Genomic DNA, 18,086 nt, shown 5'->3' with positions numbered 1-18,086 from the left:
TATTATCGTCAATAATATAGACAAAAACTGGTAAAACACTTCCTAGACTATTTTTAAAAATTTTAATTTATTTTTTTAAAATTTATAAGATTTTTAAAACGTGATACTAATTTTTTTTACGAGAAGTTTTGAAACTTAATGATATTTTTGAAATACTTAAATTACAAAATATTTATTAAAAAATTATTTTAAAAAAATATATAATTTTTTTAAATTAATTTAATTATAATTTTATTTAATAAGAATATGATGGTAGCATATTAAGTTGTAAACACCCTGCCGCTAAGTTAAGTTCAATCTCATATTTCTGGTTTGGTTTCAACCGGAGCCCGAACCATAAACATCATCTCACCGGCGGGATTCTTTCTCTTTGTGTGAATTTGATGGAAGTCGCCGGCGACCGGAACCACAGCTCTCAGCCAAAGCGGAAGCGCGACGACATAGCCACCAATGGAGCTGACCATATCGACTTGGCTCTCCTCGAAGCCGTCGAGAAGTCCCAAAAGGTAGTCGAAGTATTGGACCTTCGAACGGTGAAGAAGCTCTCTCTCTCGTTCGAACGCCGTCTCAGAGACAACACCGAAGCTCGCCTCAAGTATCCCGACCAGCCTGAGCGCTTTGCTGATTCTGAAGTCGAGCTTCACGACGAGATTCAGAAGCTCAAAGTGCTCGCCGCTGGTCCCGAGCTGTACCCTGATATCGTCAAACTTGGTGTAGTTTCGTCCGTCGTTGACCTCCTTTCGCATAGTAATACTGATATTGCTATTGATGCGGTCCAATTGATCCAGGATTTGACTGACGAGGATGTTCTTGAGGATAACGATGAACCTGCTCGCGTGTTGGTCGATGCGCTGATTGAGAATAATGTTCTTGATCTGTTGGTTCAGAACTTGCATCGATTATCGGAGACGGACCCGGACGAGATGAGTGCCGTTTACAATACCCTAGCGACCATTGAGAACTTGATTGAAGTGAAACCGGTAGTTGCCGAGTTGGTCTGTGAGCGCACAAAACTAATGAAGTGGTTACTTGGGAAGATTAAGGTGAGGGATTTTGATAGCAATAAGCAGTATGCATCGGAGATACTGGCGATACTTTTGCAGAACAGTACGGTGAATCAGCGAAGGCTTGGACAGATGAATGGGGTCGATGTTGTTCTTCAAGCGGTTGCAATGTACAAGTCCAAGGACCCCAAGAGTCCTGATGAGGCTGAGATGGTGGAAAATTTGTTTGATTCTTTGTGTTGTTTGTTGATGCCACTGGAGAACAAGGAAAGGTTTGTGAAAGCTGAGGGTGTGGAATTGATGATAATTATTATGAAACAGAAGAAATCCGCCTATGGGTCAGCTATAAGGGCTCTTGATTTTGCCATGACAAATTACCCGCCTGCTTGTGAACGATTTGTTGATGTTTTGGGGTTAAAGACGGCCTTTGCTGCCTTTATGGGTAAGGTAGGGTAAATTACATAACTTCCTCTAGTCCTTGCATTTTGTTGTTTTTCTTATTTTCTATTATTGAATGTAGTTTAGAGTTGAATTGTGACATTCAAAGAGTAGCACAGAATGATTCTAAAGTAAAAGTTTGCATGTGTGATAATCAATTATGATTCTGGGATCATATGGAAACATAAATCTGATTGGAAAACGGGTCCATGGTACAATCTTATATTTATTTTGTTAATTTATCCGTTCGTTTGCCAATAGCTTTCGAACTTCTGAACACATACACATGTGTAGAGAGACATTCTTATAAAAAAGAGATTTGATTTCTCTCTTTGATGGCATCTTGTTTATTAAAATACAACTAGAAAAGGCTTATGATATGTGAATGAACTAGAGAAGGTCCTGAATTTCTCTGTTTCTTAGCGAGGATGGTAGTGTTTATTGGTTGTGATGCGGAAAATAAGTCTTTTTTTCATTGGTTTAATTAGCAATTCAGGCTGCATTATGATTAAATTGGAGGAAAAGAAAGACGTTTCTTATTATTCCATTTCTTCTCTTTACAATCTTTTAAACGCTCTTAATTCCGTTTCAATGGCATCAGATTCACTGGTTGGAACAATCATTGGTTGAGCTCCTACCAAGCCCTTTGAATCATAAGTTTTTCAAGGAAAAGCAGAGATATAAGGGGGAGTTGTGGAAGGTTTCTTGGTTTAGTTTCTCTTATGGGCCTAACTGGCTAAGGCTTTTTGTAATTATCAAATGGATTTTTTGATTTTAGATTGAAGTGTTCTTTCTTATCTTTCTTTGGACTTCTTTTTTGTGTGGGGCTGTTTTTTTTTATACCTGTGTATTTTCTTTCATTTCTCTTGATTAAAGCTCAATTTCTTATTAAAAAAACAATGCATTTTTTCCAACCTAGCTGTCTTACTATTGAATTAGGTTTTGATATAAATGTGAAATTGATGTCTAAATCTTTCGTTAATACATTTTTCTGTGAAATTGTTCCAAAATTTGACTTTCTAATCACTTATTCGATGATGCTTACTTCACATGCTTTAAACTTTGTAGATCCCTTTGAATAAGAAAAACAAGAAAGAGCGTTATCAAGAGGAGTTGGAAGAACGTATCGTGTCTCTTATTGCATCATTATTTGGTAAGCAGGCAAGTGATATTGTACATATGTTCTTTACCATCTGTGTTTATTTAACAAATTTTGCTCCTTTCTGGCTGCTGTGAAGATATTCCTTCAACTTATATGATAATCTTTCCAACTTTTAGTATTGGATATGAACACCATTGAGTTTGGGGTTGAAAAGGTTGGTTGTACCGTATTCCTTAGCATTGAGTTTGAAGTTATTATTGTATGAGAGATGGAGAGATGGTCTGATACTGGAGTGTTGAACTTTAACTGATTTAGAATGACAATAATTTGACAACTTGGCTTTCTGCACTACCTTGGATACTTCACTTTGTTAAAGAATTTTCGTAGAGCAAAACAGTGGTTGCAGCCTTTTGTTCCTTTTGCCTTGAAAATAGTTTGGCCAGCTTGATAGGCCTGCCTTATGTTTAAATGAATACCGATACTAAGTCTGTCAAGGGGTGAAGGAAAAGAAAATCCTGGACTGGCAGTAGAAGTGCAAAAAATCTTTTTAATACTGCTCAAATCATGTAAATAGTGCTGGAGAAACAATTGGCTCAATGAAATTGTACGGTGTATTCACTGTGGTTTTATATTTACAGTGCTTAAAAATATGGTTGACATCGTTTTTTTTATGTTTCAAGTGCTGTTACATTTTTAAGCTCTTTACTTATTAGACGCTCGTCTCTTAACGCAATGATATGTTTCTGTTATAAGAGTTGGTCGTTATATTCCAATTTGCATTTTATTGCAATCGTTGGTCACAAGCACGTGGAAATACCCAGTTTTCTTTATTTTTTTAATCTATGCTTTCTCCTATTCTTAGTTTCAACTAATGTTCCTTGCCCTTACCAGGTGGTATTTTGAGGGGTACCAGAAAGGAAAGGTTGTTGAGTAAATTTGTTGAAAATGAGTGTGAAAAGATAGATCGGCTGATGGAACTCTACTTAAGGTGGGTTCATGTTCACTTCTATTTCTTTGCACTCCTATTGTTCAGAGATGAAGTCCTCTATTTATTTATTTCCTCGAACAAATAATATTCTGGCATGATAAATTATAGTTTTATTTTTATAGATATTCTGATAGAGTTAAAGTGGAGATGGAGCGGCTAAGCGAGATTGAACTCGATGATTTAGAGGTTCCATGTGATATATATTTAATTTCATACATTTTAGTAATTAGTTTATGCTCTAATATGCACCCAAAATTGCAGATGGATGAAGAGGAAAAGTACAACCGCAAATTAGAGTCTGGACTTTATACCCTTCAGGTTTGTCTTCGTGATTAATGTTTCATTACTTTCAAAGCTTGTTACTCAATGGACTTTGATGATTGGTGCATACGTTAATGTTGGGTTGTTGTAACAAGAGATAGTTAATCTCTCGGTCCCTGTGGATCATTGATATGAGTTGTTTCACTCGATATTGTGTTGTATAAGCTGGGGATTAACTCCTTCAGAAGCTTTTATGTTCATTAAATGCTATGACAGCTTGTTCTGTAAAATAGTATTTAAAAACAATTGATAAGAATTTTGATTAAGTAGCTTGTATTATTTAGATTTTGGAGCAACTATTTATGGAACTATGACCTTAGAAACAAGCTACCCTTGAAAATAATGCAAGAGAAAATACGGACAAATAACTTTTGTCCGAGATCTTCTCCATGATACATTTTTTAAGAACATCCAGACAGTTCTATTTCTTACACTTAAACCGGCATTATCCTATGTTTCATAAAATTGACTTATTAAACTTTGTTTTATTATTTTATTTATTTATTTTTTGATAACCGGGAGTTGGAGCTTTTCTCCCCTACATCTGTGGGCATCTGCGCCCAAAAGGCCTGAACCCGGTAGACATCAGAAGTTTTTGGTATGAAGGTTTGAACTTGAAACCTCTAAATCAATATGACCAAGACACCCCAAACCCTTGGGGGATAAACTTTCTTTTAATTTGATTTCCTAGAATTTAGAAATGTCAACCTTTCTTCCTTACATGCAAGTTTTACAGTTTTTAGGCTTGAGGGCATCTTATCCTACTGCTTGATAGTTTTTATCTTTGTTGATCAAAGTTTTATTGACAAAAATAAATAAACACATGAATTCCTTTGAGGAGATGAAGCAAAGTTTATCGAGGGATGTCATTCATATCTCAGCATTAGATGAAGTATATAGTCTTTGGTGGAAAATATTTTTATGTTCTTTATTGCAGGAAAGTCTTTTTATGTTCTTTATAGTGTTTTATTATCTATTAAAGTTTTTATTGATAAAAAATGAAAATAGTCTAGCATAAATTTTGTGCGCATCAGATTGGAGGCACATTTTGAAATTCACTTAAGGTGGGATTTATGAGTAGCTTAAAAGGTTCCAATGCTCGAAAATTTGAAATTCTTTACGTTGTTAATTATTTTCAATTCTCAATAGGGGTATTAACATCAATCCTTGTTCTTGCAGTTGATTGCTGTTATTTTGGGACATCTATGGTGCTCCGAGTAAGTGTTGCGTCAAACTACATTCATGATGTTCTCATTTTATGTTTCTTTTTCTTTTCTTTTTTTCCTTAAGAAAAAAATTGAAATTTATTGAACAATGGGTTCTTGTTTTCAATTCTCTCTTTTTTATGAGAAAATTAAAAAAAAAAAAAAATGTTTGGCAATTATTTTTGCCTTATTTTCTAAAGTGAAAGATTTACTTTTAAAATAAGTATTTGAAAGTATTATATTCAAATTTATTATATCATTTTAATTTTTAAAAAATATTATTATACTGTTATTACCAAGTTGGAAAGAAGAAACCAAAACAATTGGAGGTGGGAGAACAAGAAATGGTTACCAAACATAAATGCAATGAGAAATGAGAGCATAACCTAATGATCTCTTTGAGATTATGTTTCATTTGATTGTTTCTCTTGTAGACACTCTCAAATGAGAGCAAGAATTGAATTATTGCTCAAGCAACAAAAACTTACTAGGCAGGACATCAAGAACATTCTTCAGGTCTGCCTCTCACTTGACCTTTTTTTCTCCAATTTATATATACATTTTATTTTTGTTTCAAGTCTTGAATGAGAAGTATGATGTTTAAGCAACCATAGGGTAGTAAGTTAGGACCTTTGTGGCATACTTTTTGGATACTAATTATGTTTTCAGAGTCACAGAGTCAATTGGATCTAACGAATATCTATTTGACAGATCTGTTTGCATTTTGTGTTTTCACCTAGTGGAAATTCTTTAAACAACCTTTTTATGTTATTGGTATTTTCCATAACTACCCTTATTTACATGGTTTGTAAATATAATATCAAACATATCTTGAGTAACTTCTGAAATTGGGATCCAATTTATATATATGTTACCAAACACACATTTGAAAACACTGAAAACATACCGTTCAATTATGTATTTCACTGAATCCTTCTTTATTTAATAAATCCTTTGTTTTCCAATTGTTCTTTTTAGATCACTAGTTGAATGTCACCCTTATAAACCCACTTATTTCGTCTTTTTGGTCTCTATAGAAGTGACTCCCCATGATCTAGGTGTTCTTTATGTTGCATTTCTTGCCTTATCTCTTGTTCTACACAACTTTTTATTCGTTCCATTCAAAGAGAAATATTAGTCCAATAAATCCAGTATATTGATTACAGAGCTTGCTTTTGAATTATTATATTTATTTTTGTTTCATAAGAAATTAATAATTTCATTGAAATTATGAAGTAAAGGCAAGCTCAAACCAAGATATTATAAAAGGACCTAATTGAATACAAAGGAGGAAATGGTATTATAATGGAAATGTTGAGAGAGAGGACCAAGTGGAAGAAAGATTTACAAAATCATTCCAAAATTTCTTTGAAGATCTTCCAATCTCTTCTAAAAATTTTCGCTCTGTTTTGATATGGTCCAAAGCATAGTCCTTATCTCTCCTAATCCACAATTTACTAGAAAGATCCCTGCCCATTCCCTACTAAGCCACTCCTTCCTGGAGTTCCTCATGTCCTCTAGTTACTTTCCTAGATTCTCCTTCCTTCCCCTTACCTCACACATGTGCATCTATCCATTTTTCGATTCTTCTCTCATAAATTGTGTGTTTGGAGGCTTAATACTTCGTTCCCATAGAGCCAACTTGTCCTCCAAGTGGAAGCCAAGAAATTACAAAGCCAGGCAATGTGGCGAGAGCGAACTATTCTTTCGTTTTTTACTGAAGGTGGAAGTTGAGAAATTGTTGAGCTGATTGGTCTACTGACTCTAAAGGGGCCTTCTTGGTTGACATGCCCTTCCGCTAGGTTAAGGACCTTCAAAGCTTTACAACAATATTTTTAACAACAAACACTCAAAGTCATCACTGGTTTGATCTATAGCAGCTCAAAATTGAGATTGCGAGGAAGTGGCAACATAGAGCTATTGTGGCCTACAACTTGTTGAAGTTGAAATGCACGAAAGACTTGATTTGCCCACTTTTTAGTGGACCTCCTTACGTTTGGAATTGCTGTACTAATCCAATCTTTTTCAGCCCAACGAATGCCTTGTCTGAGAACATATGGTCTCTATCCAAAAGATGTTGATCAACCTTTTAAATTGCCAATGAGGCTTGCAAGGAAGGAAAATGGATGGGTAGGGGCTTTTAGAGGGTTAAACCAGCTTGTCCGTTAGTTTTGTAGTCAGCTCTTGATTAATGGAAAACTCGTAGGTACCCCTGCCCCTTGAAGAACCAGAGATCTTTAATTACCGTCAACACTAAACAAGCCTCAATTTTCCCGTTGATGACTTCCATATCTACATAACTACATTTCCACAAGCTGACAGCTTCGACATGCTGAGTTCTGTGACTTCTGGGATAAGGAATTCAAAGCCCCATTAAAATTTGTTTGCTTGTACTAAATATCAAAATCATATCATACAGGATGCTGGAATTGCCCACCAATTAGTCACTATTCTAAAAGAAATTTCAAATAGGCTTTCATTTTTTAACCCCTATAGGCTATAAGTTAGCCAATACCTTTATCGTAGATGGCCTTTTATTTACTTCTGAAACGTAAGACCTGACTGAAATGAGGCAGGGTCCTTGCATAAGGGCATCTCCACAATAAATGGTAGGCCATGACAGAATCGAAACCTTAGTTTATTCCTGAACTTTACTTTTCTCATTAAGAAGAAGAGAAGAGCTTCGATGATTAAAGACTAGACTTAAGCCAGACAAGTTCTTACCCCTCGAGGAGTTTGAGTTGTTTGAAAATACCCTCCAAAGTCTTGGATTCCAGTCTCTGATTAAAAACTTAGAACTCTTTCTAAAGCTGCTATTGGAGTGGGTGAACCCTTCTCAAGATTAGTAAAAGAGGAGGGCATGAGCATAATGTAAAGAGTGGACTTCTTGGTACATCAAGTAGAATAGTTTTTACAAACGAAGCAATGGCAGGTAACGAAGTAAGGAATAAAAAGGGTTGATTGTTCAAACTTGATTTCAAAAAGAAGATTTTTGTTTGTCTCATGGGCGAAACTTTCGTTATTGGGTTAGCCATACACTCCACATGTTTCTAGCGATTCACATGGCATCACCAAATGATACAAGTCTTGGATAAAAATCTACTACGCACTAGAACGCCCTTGTTGACGATCCTTTAGTCCGACAGCATCTAGGGTTCCTCAAACAATTTGATATCTCACACCGGATAAATCCTCAACTCTTCCCCCTCCTACTAAGACTACCGGCTCCACGGACTCTCATGCACCCATCCTCTTGCTACGCCTATGTTGGAGTCTTTGTTTGGGAAACTTTAGGCCCCCATTATCTTCTTAGGAACAAATCTGTGGGTGGCTGTGTAATCACTTTTCACAGATTCATAAAGAAATTCAATTCTATATAGAATGATGTTCTTCACGTGGTTAGTAGTGAAGTGCCTGCTATATTATTTTGTCCTGACTTTTGTTATTCTTTCAACAAGAATATGTTTTCTTTCAAATACTCTAAATTAATCAATTCAATTCGTTTCGTTTTGTGAATCAAAGGAGTATCACGACAATATTGGAGATCTCGATGGACCAGAAGAGAAAGAGCGAACGCAGGGGAAAATTCAGAAGTTCATCTCAGCTCTTTGATTGTTCACTTACCCTTCTTTTCTTTGTTTAGCTAGTTTTTAGAACACTGAATTTGCATACGAAAACTTTTCTCTCGTTCTAAATGTGTCTAATAGATCTCTGAACTTTTAAATTTACGTACGATAGGTTTTGTGTTTTTTTTGTAGTCTTTATGAAAGTTTCTTATTAATCTCTAAACTTTTAGTTTCATGTATAATAGAGTTAAAATTTTTATGAAAGTTTCTTATTAATCTCTAAACTTTTAGTTTCATGTATAATAGAGTTAAAATTTCAATGATGCGTTATCAAACTGCTTACAAATTCATAAAACAACCTAAATTTATATTTTATATGTACTACAAAAATTGTGAATTTTAAAAATTTACTATTAAAGTTTGAAGAAAAAAATAATAATAATAATAAATGATGAATCAACGTTTTTTGAAGGAAATTTTTTGTTCTGTTAATCATAGCTTTTTCCTCGGAACTAATTGTTTTAGTAATTATGGAATTCAATCATAAGATACTGAATTAAAATATTAAATGCCATTAAATAAATAAATAAATAAAACAAATCACAAGTTATTCCCTTTGGTGGAGCCTCCTGTTTTAAAGAAGGGTTTATTTTGTACCTAACTCTTTGTCTTCGCATTTAATGTTTTTAATTCAGTGAAAATTTATATAACACCAAAATCATTTGATTGTTTATATATATATATATATATATATATATATATATATATAGTTGGTAGAGTATATATCGGAGTTATACACATAGTATATGTGTGTTTTTGTATACTATGTAATTAAAATTAAAATTTTCAGCATTTTATATGAAAAGAATAATGAGTGAAATTATATAAACAAAAAAAAAATGTAAAAATTGAACAGACTAATTAAAATGCGTAATGAAAGACGAATGAAATGATTCTTAAAACTTAAGACAGTAAAATTTGAATAATATTTATTTTATGATGTCATATAACAGACCTATAAATAATTTTAATAAATAGATTTTTTTTTTAAAATTTAGAAACAAAAATAAGCACACTTTGCATTTAATTCTCTCACACTCTATTAAAGATGTCTCTTTCACACCCAACTTAAAATGTGGGTCTCTCCTTCTCATGCACACACTCCAATTTATATCTTACACTTAACTAAAGTGGACAATTTCGCCCCCTTCTCCCAGGCTGGGTTGTAGGCAAAGCCTCGGAAAGCACGGACGAGTCACATGCAGGGAAATTGCACATGTGGTTCTAGCCAAGGACCTCAATATACTGTACTAATATGTGTAGCCCGATTCATTAGGTTCTACCACAGCAGGGCCCATTCATACTCAAAATCTGAATTTGATCTGGACTCAGAAGGAATGCTAGTTATATGCTTAACACATGAAAGTTGAACGTTGTTTAATAAAAATCTGCGCCAACACCCATGCACAAAGCTTTTTTAGCTCCGCAGACCGACAATTCTGTAACCGTAGGCAGCTCAAAACTGTTATACTAAAAGAATGTGGTTTTTTTCTTTTGTTTTTTTTAATACCAATTGGGCCTTCCCCGACATCCGGAACGAAGAAAGATTTCTCATAAACTAGATTGAGAACGAGAATTTATTCATTAAGGATGAAGAAAGATTTCTCATAAATATTTTTTTTATATATTCCATTTGATTTCGGCTTATAATATTTTGGCTAGACGTATAGTGTGTGAAATTAGGTTCAATGTAAAATTGGTTTAAAAAACTATATAATTTCTTATAAATATTATTACTTTTGAGATTTATGCTATAATATTAAAACACTAAAATAAATAGAAAATTTGATGAAAATAAAAAAAATAAAAATAAAATAAAAAGGTGAAATAGAAAGTTAAATATTTTTATGGACAGGTAATAAAGCGAGAGAGAGAGTGGAAAATAATTTAAAAAAATAGAGGGAAAAAGGCTATTAAATAAAAGAAAATAAGAGCCAAAATATATATTTAAAGAGAGAGAGAGAGAGAGAGAGAGTTGGCATTCAATTCCATTCAACTTAAGTAACGGCTCTAATTCTTCTTCCTTTGCCTCTCTGTAACTCAAATTTCGAATTTTTTCTCCACTTTCTCTCTCCTCTTTCTCTCTCTTCATTAAATATAAAAGTTGCAGAATTTTGAAAATGCTTCTTGAACAGAGCGCCACCCGTTAACCCTCTTTTCTTGTCTCTCTGTCTTCTCTTCACTAAACCCACTTTCAAATCTCTCTCTCTCTCTCTCTATAGCTGAGTTTCTTCCATATCCCCAACTCTTTGGAGGATTTCTAGAGTTTAGTCTACTAAAAACTGCCATAGATCCTCTCTAATGGGTGCTTGTTTGAGCAAAAAGAAGAAGACTTTACCTTCTGCTGTTTCTTCTACTGATGTACCTCCTCCAGATCCCAGCTCCTGCAATGGCGGCAAACCCATCATCTCAATTTCTCAGCTGCCCACCACTGACCTGAAAATCAAGAGCAGCAAGAAAACAGGGCAAGAAAATGGTGAGGGGAAAGAAGAAAGAAGTGAGTACCCGGTGAAGAAGAAGGAGGTTTTTGTGATTAAGCACAGGAAGAGCCACGATGGAAGAGATAAAAATGGGGCTTCTCTTCTTCTTGTTCCTCCTCCTGAAGAGGGTAATGTGTCTTCTTCTTCCTGTGAGATTTTGGAGTCTGGAGCTTTGGGTGAAAATTTGAAGGTGGGTTTGGTGAGAACTTCGAGCTGTACTAAAGAGGAAGTTGATGCCATTTTGATTCAGTGTGGAAGATTGAGTCGGAGTTCATCTGCTAAAGGCAATGGAAGAAGGTACTCTGGTTCTAAGAGAAGCAATGATTTTGATCATTGTGGCAGAGATGGTGTTGATTCTGCCAATTTTGGTGATGAAGATGAAGATGGGAAGAATCCCTTTTCTGTTGAGGTTGACGACGTTGGAACTCCGGCGGAGAAACGCCACCATCTAAGGCAGGGCCACCGCCAGTCTTCTAGACACTCTTCCTCTCAAGGAAGGAGGAGAACCCCAAGTAGGGAGAGAGATCAAAACCAACGGTCCAGCAGCAGAGAGAGGCGTGTTAGCCGGTCACCTGGCCGACGGTCAGCGGAGCCCTCTGCAACGAATACTTCCAATGCCAATGCCAATGCCAATAACGGCGGTGGTCTCAGTCGACCAGCAAAAATGGTTTCGGTCCCTGCAACTGTCTGTCACATGGAAATGGACAAGAGCAACAATGTCACTGGTGGTTATGGAGACAATGATTCGACGACGGTGACTGCTGTTAAGAGGATATCGGTTAAAAGAAATGTCGGCGAGGCGACTGCCATGGCGGGTTCAAGGGTTGCTTCATCGCCTCGCTCACAGTCTCCTGCAAGAAACATTGAACATGTTAAAGCCGCCGACGAAAACCAGCAGCAGCAGCAGCCATCTCTCAGCCGCAGCTCATCAAGAAAAGCAGAGCAATCTCCATACAGAAGAAACCCATTGAGCGAAATTGATACAAATTCACAGCCACATAAAAGGATAAACAACAGAAGCAAAAAGGAAACGGAAGAACTGAATGCTAAGGACTCCATTAATGGTGTCTACCAGGTACATTTGGAACCTACACACACCCTATTCTTTCATGACTTCAAGTATCCAGAAAGTCTTTTAATATTGATTCATACCTTGCAATCTTTTGTCACAGAAGCCAAAAACTGATTCCAAAAGTGGTCACAAAGTAACAGTTTCCCAAGTGAATAGCAACAAATCAGGCAGCGCAGCTACCAGAGCTGTTGTGAATATTATAGCCTCCACAACACCATTGTCAAACACAGAGGTGGTCGTGGTAGAGCATCAGAAACCCCAGGGACTGGCAAGGAGCAGATCTGCAAGGCAATCAAGAGAATTAGATATTAATCCAGAAGCTTTGTTGAATCAAAGTCAAACACCATCTTACACCAAGATGTTGCTTCAAGACATTCAGAATTTCCATCAAAAGAATGCTAACCCTGTTTCCCTTCCAGCTTGTGTAACCAAGGCCTGTTCCATTGTTGAAGCAGTTGCTGATCTCAATTCCGCAACAGGTTCGAATTTCTCATGTGTTTTCTCCGAGGATAGAAGCAATCCACCAACATATCAATCCAGTAGAAATGAGCATAGCGTACCTTACAGTGGCAATCTGAAGGGCATGGCTGACATCAGAGACCCTTTTGTTGAATCAGAAGTTGCCATGAATGACGATATTCTGGAACCGAGCTTTCACAAGTACACCACTGTGAGAAGGGGAGGCGGCCCTGTCGTTGCTGCTGGAGGGGGAGATACAGATGATCAGGAATCCTCCGGTAGCAGCAGTTTTGTGGGCAGTGTTCAACAGCACCATTGGGGCATTTCAACTGACTCCTGGGCATCAAGACAGAACACCAAAGAGGAAGGCCAGCCACATACTGGCTCAGGGAGTAGTCTGCAATCAAAACCAGGGCTCACCGGAGATGATAACAGGCGGAGAACAGCCGGAAGGAGGGAATCCAATTCCCAAAGGACTGGGATTGGCCGTGGCAGACTCGGTGGTGGTAGTAAAGTTCTTCATACAATTCCTGTTGCAGCCACTGGCTCCACCTGATTAGAATTGTATAGATCTCCTCACCTCGGCCATTTGCCCGTTTCTTTTTGTGTTGTTGTCTTTTTCCATTCCTCAGCCTTCTGCTTTTTTATTCAGTTGCACACTTGCAACAATTTCACCTGTTCCTGAATTCTTCCACTCAATATTAGCAGCGCAAATTATTTCAGTAAATGTGTACTTTCCTTCCACTAGGTTCTTGTTAATATATAAACCATAAACTGAATTATATCAAGGTTATGAAGCAAGAAAAATATATAATTACAATAATCTTATATTACAAATGCCATAATTACATAATTTGAATACAAATGCTACAAATAGGCATCGTCCTACGACGAACGATCACTAAAATTACAAATGCTACGAAAGATCTTCCCCTGATAGTTCAAAACTCACAAGAGATTTGCGCGACGAGGGCTCTTGATAGCAGACGTCCATAAATCATGCATCATCGCTAAGTGCGTTTGCACGCACAAGATTGATCTGTCAACCGCACATGTACTATCAGATTGCAGCACAATAAAGTATTGCATCAAGTATATCCTATCGTGGAAATTTCTTCTAAGTTTAGTATTATGTAAACTGGCCTTTCATGTCCGATAATGAAAGGCAACCTTTGTTTTGAATGTTGAAAGCGTGAACAGATCTTGTGAGCTCATTCCAAACTACTGCCATAGTTGACCACGTATATAGAAACCACAGTGACAACGGCTCCAACCAGTTGAATAGGTGAAAATGTCTCTCCCAAATATAGAAACCTGACATAAACGAACGGAGGAAACATTGAAGTGTCTGTAAAGTAGATATTTCACACATTGTATTTGTGCCCTGTTGTAAAATAGCGTGTAGAACCTTACCCAAAAATTGAAGCAAACATTGGAGTGAGAAAGGTGAGAGAGCTAAGCTTTGTCAAACTACCTGTTAGTAAAAGAAGTAAAAAAAACATGCACAATGGAGAATTAGCACAAAAGTGGAGATTAAGTAACGAGCCATGAATGTCTACAAAGTATTATCAAGGGGCATTAAGAATTTGATCAGATGCACGCTGTTATCAGAAAACCAGTGAACCTTGAGCTAAATGGATTTCAAAATGCCTATTAACCCGGCACTGTGAGACCTATAAAGTAATGTTATTCTTATGTCTTTGATCATACTTATAATAAAGAATAAAGCAACAAGATGAGAGAACTTGAACTTCAAAGCAAAACACGCCTTAAAAACTAGAGAATCCTATTAGGGAAAGTGTGAAACCTTTTGTTGCACTATAGAAGAAAGAACCGTAGCTAACAGCACTTCCAAATATAGATGCATAAAAGAGTGCTAGTATATCATTGGTTGTAAAATCCTGAAGACTCCCACTGACTGCAGGCTCATGATTAAGGAAACAGATCGCCAAAAGCGGGAGACCACCAATCACCATGTGCTGTAACATAAAAAAGTTACATTTATTTAGTTCAATAGACTAAGGCCTTGTAAAAGGCATCCTTCAAGTATTTCATAACTTCCAATAAGGAACTCCATTGAAGTTTGATGCTTTCTATATTTAATAGCCTGCATGCTACACTGGACAACAACTCTTCCTCTCACTTCTGATGTATCAAAATCATAAAATGATGGGTTAACTGGGTGAAGGGGGCAGGAAATTTCCCATGAGGACTATGAACATGTGCTGAATTTAGATCGAAAACTAATTTTCTTCAATCATGCGATCATATACATTTTTAATAACGATGACAAAAAGGGTCCACTAAAAAAATCTGTATACTGAAATGCATAAGAAAGAACAGTGATATGATTTCATAAGAGATCACTTCAACGGTTGATCCTACCCATCCAGTTGCCATAATAGGATCAGAATACTTTGAAACCCAGCGGACCATGACAGTACCTACTGCCATGCTCTGTGCAGCCAGAAACATCCACCACTCTCCACTTCCCCACAACGAAAAGCTACTTGCATCTAAAGTAAGTGAAGGAACCTGTCAAACCGAGTGCCACATCAAACAGAAGCTATGCTTTGATAAAGTGCAGATAGATGGGTCTCGTGATTTCGTTAATGTCACCTCTTTTCATATAATATAATTCTTGAACAATCATACTGACATAATGCTTAAAAGATTATAAAAACATTCACGCACACTGCACGCAAAAGACCATTATTCTGTTGTGGAAGAGAAAACAAAAGTGGTTTGTTTAAAAGAGGCCAAGAAGCCAAGCTGAGCATTCATAAGATGGTTAAATCAAAGTTCACAAAGGAATATGAAAAGTGAGATTGAAATATTAAATTTACGGTTTTCATTTCTTACAAAAATTGGGTCTCATCATCCCAAAAGCTTGCCAAGCCCGCCACAAATTACATAAATCAAGCTTATTGATAGTTACACTTCGTTAAGATCATTAATCATGCACATCTCTATAACCATCCAGTTATATAATGCATCAATAAGACAGTAACACTAACACAAGGGCCCCAACTATACCGAGGAGGGGAAAAACGAGTACCTCAAGGAGTAAAAGTCCTAAAACTCCAAGTACAAGTCCAGCGGCTCCAACTAAACCGATGGACTCACCAAATAAGAAGGCTGCAAGCAGTGCCACGGTTAATGGTTGAGAATCGATTATTACCTGCAATGAACGCGTAGGAAAAGAAACAAGAGATATAAATATAATTTTCGTATGATACTTGAATGAGTACAGAGATATAGAGAGAAAAGTGCCAAATGTGATTTTTTTCCCCCTTTTTTTGTCATTGGAAAAATGAAACGAATGATAATATATAAAGCCTACAAAAGCTAAAGTTCCCCCCAGTTGGTACAAATGAGAGGCAGATCATAAATACAAAAGTTCTTATCAAGAGAACTCCAAGTAATGAATATGGGAAGGATGCTATAAGTATCAATGGAAAGTAATCGCCATAAGTTTGTCAACATTTTTCAACTTTATTATACTTCCAATGGGAGCATACATGAAGTCTATCTTGAGAATGTTCTAAAATTCCTAACGAATTTTCCTGCGAATCCGTGTAAGAAGTAAGCCTAGTGTTTTCAATCTACCAGATCTAGTATGAAATACATCGGCAAGTGGTGTCTCTCTCTTCTCTCCGGAAATTGGTTGAAAGTCCACATGCTCAAGTAAGAACCTACTCCTATAATCTCTAAGATTATAAATTCAGAAAAAACCGACTACTTCCTCCTGGATGTCATTTCCATCTCCATATTCAAATTCAACCTTCGTCCAATAACAATTCACAAATCAAAACTCCCCTTCCTTTCAATCAAAATACAATGGAAAAGAGCTGAAGTTTCAATCCTGTTCTTCAACCATACCAACCTACATTACTATATAATAGGTTTTGGGGGCAATAGCTGGGCATCAAAGAAATAACATGTGGTGGCATCGTCAACAATTGAACTCAGCTTAAGGGAATGCTGCAAATTACTTGATATGTTTCTAATTGTTTGGATCATACACTTCAAAACACCCGGAGGTTAGTTTATCTTTGAAGCTTCTTCAAAATCGTGAGGGATACAATATAAAGGATCCCTTAACCAAGCAAGCAAAGAAGATGAAATAATTTTCTCGTCTTCAATTGTGTTCTTGATTTCTTTTTTCATTTCTGCCTAACAGCACTACCAACATATACATATACTAATACACCAATTACCAATTTCAGAAATCTGCAATGAAGTATGTAGACATTTACGTGAAACTTACACTACCCAAGCCTGCGGATGTCCTCTGCAAGCCTTGAGCAAGAAAGCCCTGAAATAATGTAGCGTCGACTAGAGCGAAAAGAAGGATGGAAATCCAAGCAGAAAACCCAGAAGGAAAGGGGCGACCGCGGAAAGCAGCAAAGGCAATCAAGAGGAAACCAGCAGGTACAAGACGAAAGGCGGAAACGAAGAAAGGACCAGACCTTGGAAGCACCTCTTTCATGGCCACCATAGCCGTACCCCAAAAGAAAAACGGCGAAACCAACACAGCAAACTCCCAGGCTTTCTCCAAGACTGCCACAGAACCATCACCATCATTATCAAAATCAGAAGAAATCCCTAATTCTTCATCAGTCGATGAAACCACACACTCCACATCCTGAGCAGTCCCCACGCAATCGATCGACTCTGTAAAATCCAAATCGGTATCCGCACCACTTCTGGTGCAATTCGACACTGGAATTGCAACATAATCGACACGAAACCGGCCTTTCTCATCGTACCTTCTGAAACCTAATTGAAACGGCACACGTCGTCGACGGAGGATTGGCGCTACGGAGGAAATACCCAGTCCGACAATTTGCCTCCTGAAACTGAAAAGAGGGCGACAGTTCGATGGAGAAGAAGAGGAAAGTTGAGGAGAAGTGGTTGTAAGAGTGGCAGTGGCTAAACAGCCCGCCATTGTTGTCGTCTCTGCTACGATTCCTTCGCTTCAAACAGGAACCAATTAGGCGCCGATAAGCGCTAACATCCCGCCATTACTCTCTCTGTTATCGCTTCAGTCACCACCACAGATCGATTTGGGACACACACAGTCCAAAATCTTACCACTTCCAAACTTGAGTAAGTGACAGAAGCAATCTTAATAGAATTTACAACTTCGATTCAATTGGTTATTGAATTATTATATAATTATTTAAAATATATATATATATTTATCTTCGTTGTATTAACAGTAAAAATTTCATAAAATTCAAGTATCAAATATGTATAGTCACAAAACATCACGAACATCAATTACAAATCTCAAGTATTTTTAATATTCATACCAATCTTAAAATTAGAGAAAGTTGGGTTAGATTGGATTATAACTCTATTTTCAAGTTAATCGGGTTGACTTGA

The 18,086-nt window shown here is 36.7% G+C and overlaps 3 protein-coding genes across 5 annotated transcripts; 2 read left to right on the top strand and 1 right to left on the bottom strand.

The window, feature by feature from the left end:
• The first annotated feature begins 270 nt into the window (after window positions 1-270).
• Window positions 271-8,908, top strand: LOC111808871 (beta-catenin-like protein 1). Its single transcript, XM_023695088.1, has 8 exons — window positions 271-1,451; window positions 2,511-2,595; window positions 3,436-3,532; window positions 3,655-3,718; window positions 3,794-3,850; window positions 5,033-5,070; window positions 5,493-5,574; window positions 8,581-8,908. Exons 1-8 carry the CDS (start codon window positions 384-386, stop codon window positions 8,668-8,670), a joined length of 1,581 nt encoding a protein of 526 aa, XP_023550856.1. The 5' UTR covers window positions 271-383; the 3' UTR covers window positions 8,671-8,908.
• Window positions 8,909-10,610: 1,702 nt separating this feature from the next.
• Window positions 10,611-13,417, top strand: LOC111808756 (uncharacterized protein At1g65710-like). Its single transcript, XM_023694915.1, has 2 exons — window positions 10,611-12,239; window positions 12,337-13,417. Exons 1-2 carry the CDS (start codon window positions 10,986-10,988, stop codon window positions 13,249-13,251), a joined length of 2,169 nt encoding a protein of 722 aa, XP_023550683.1. The 5' UTR covers window positions 10,611-10,985; the 3' UTR covers window positions 13,252-13,417.
• An 87-nt stretch (window positions 13,418-13,504) lies between these two features.
• Window positions 13,505-17,800, bottom strand: LOC111808757 (WAT1-related protein At3g02690, chloroplastic). Of its 3 annotated transcripts, none has more exons than XR_002817126.1 (7): window positions 16,966-17,800; window positions 15,754-15,876; window positions 15,081-15,230; window positions 14,503-14,674; window positions 14,109-14,169; window positions 13,839-14,009; window positions 13,505-13,734 (listed from the first exon to the last, which is right to left on the bottom strand). XR_002817126.1 is itself a non-coding variant. In XM_023694917.1 (7 exons), the coding sequence occupies exons 1-6, from the start codon at window positions 17,644-17,646 to the stop codon at window positions 13,907-13,909; spliced, it is 1,290 nt and encodes a 429-aa protein (XP_023550685.1). In that variant the 5' UTR covers window positions 17,647-17,800; the 3' UTR covers window positions 13,505-13,734; window positions 13,866-13,906. The 3 variants fall into 3 exon arrangements, 2 of the variants coding, with proteins under 2 accessions (XP_023550685.1, XP_023550684.1); XM_023694917.1 differs by having other exon boundaries at window positions 13,866-14,009; XM_023694916.1 differs by having other exon boundaries at window positions 13,505-14,009.
• Between the last annotated feature and the right edge of the window lie 286 nt (window positions 17,801-18,086).

Source organism: Cucurbita pepo, chromosome LG13 (assembly GCF_002806865.2).
Source record: "Cucurbita pepo subsp. pepo cultivar mu-cu-16 chromosome LG13, ASM280686v2, whole genome shotgun sequence".
Taxonomy (NCBI): Eukaryota; Viridiplantae; Streptophyta; class Magnoliopsida; order Cucurbitales; family Cucurbitaceae; genus Cucurbita; species Cucurbita pepo.
Note: the sequence above shows the minus strand (reverse complement) of the source record. Positions and strands in the feature narration are given on the sequence as shown.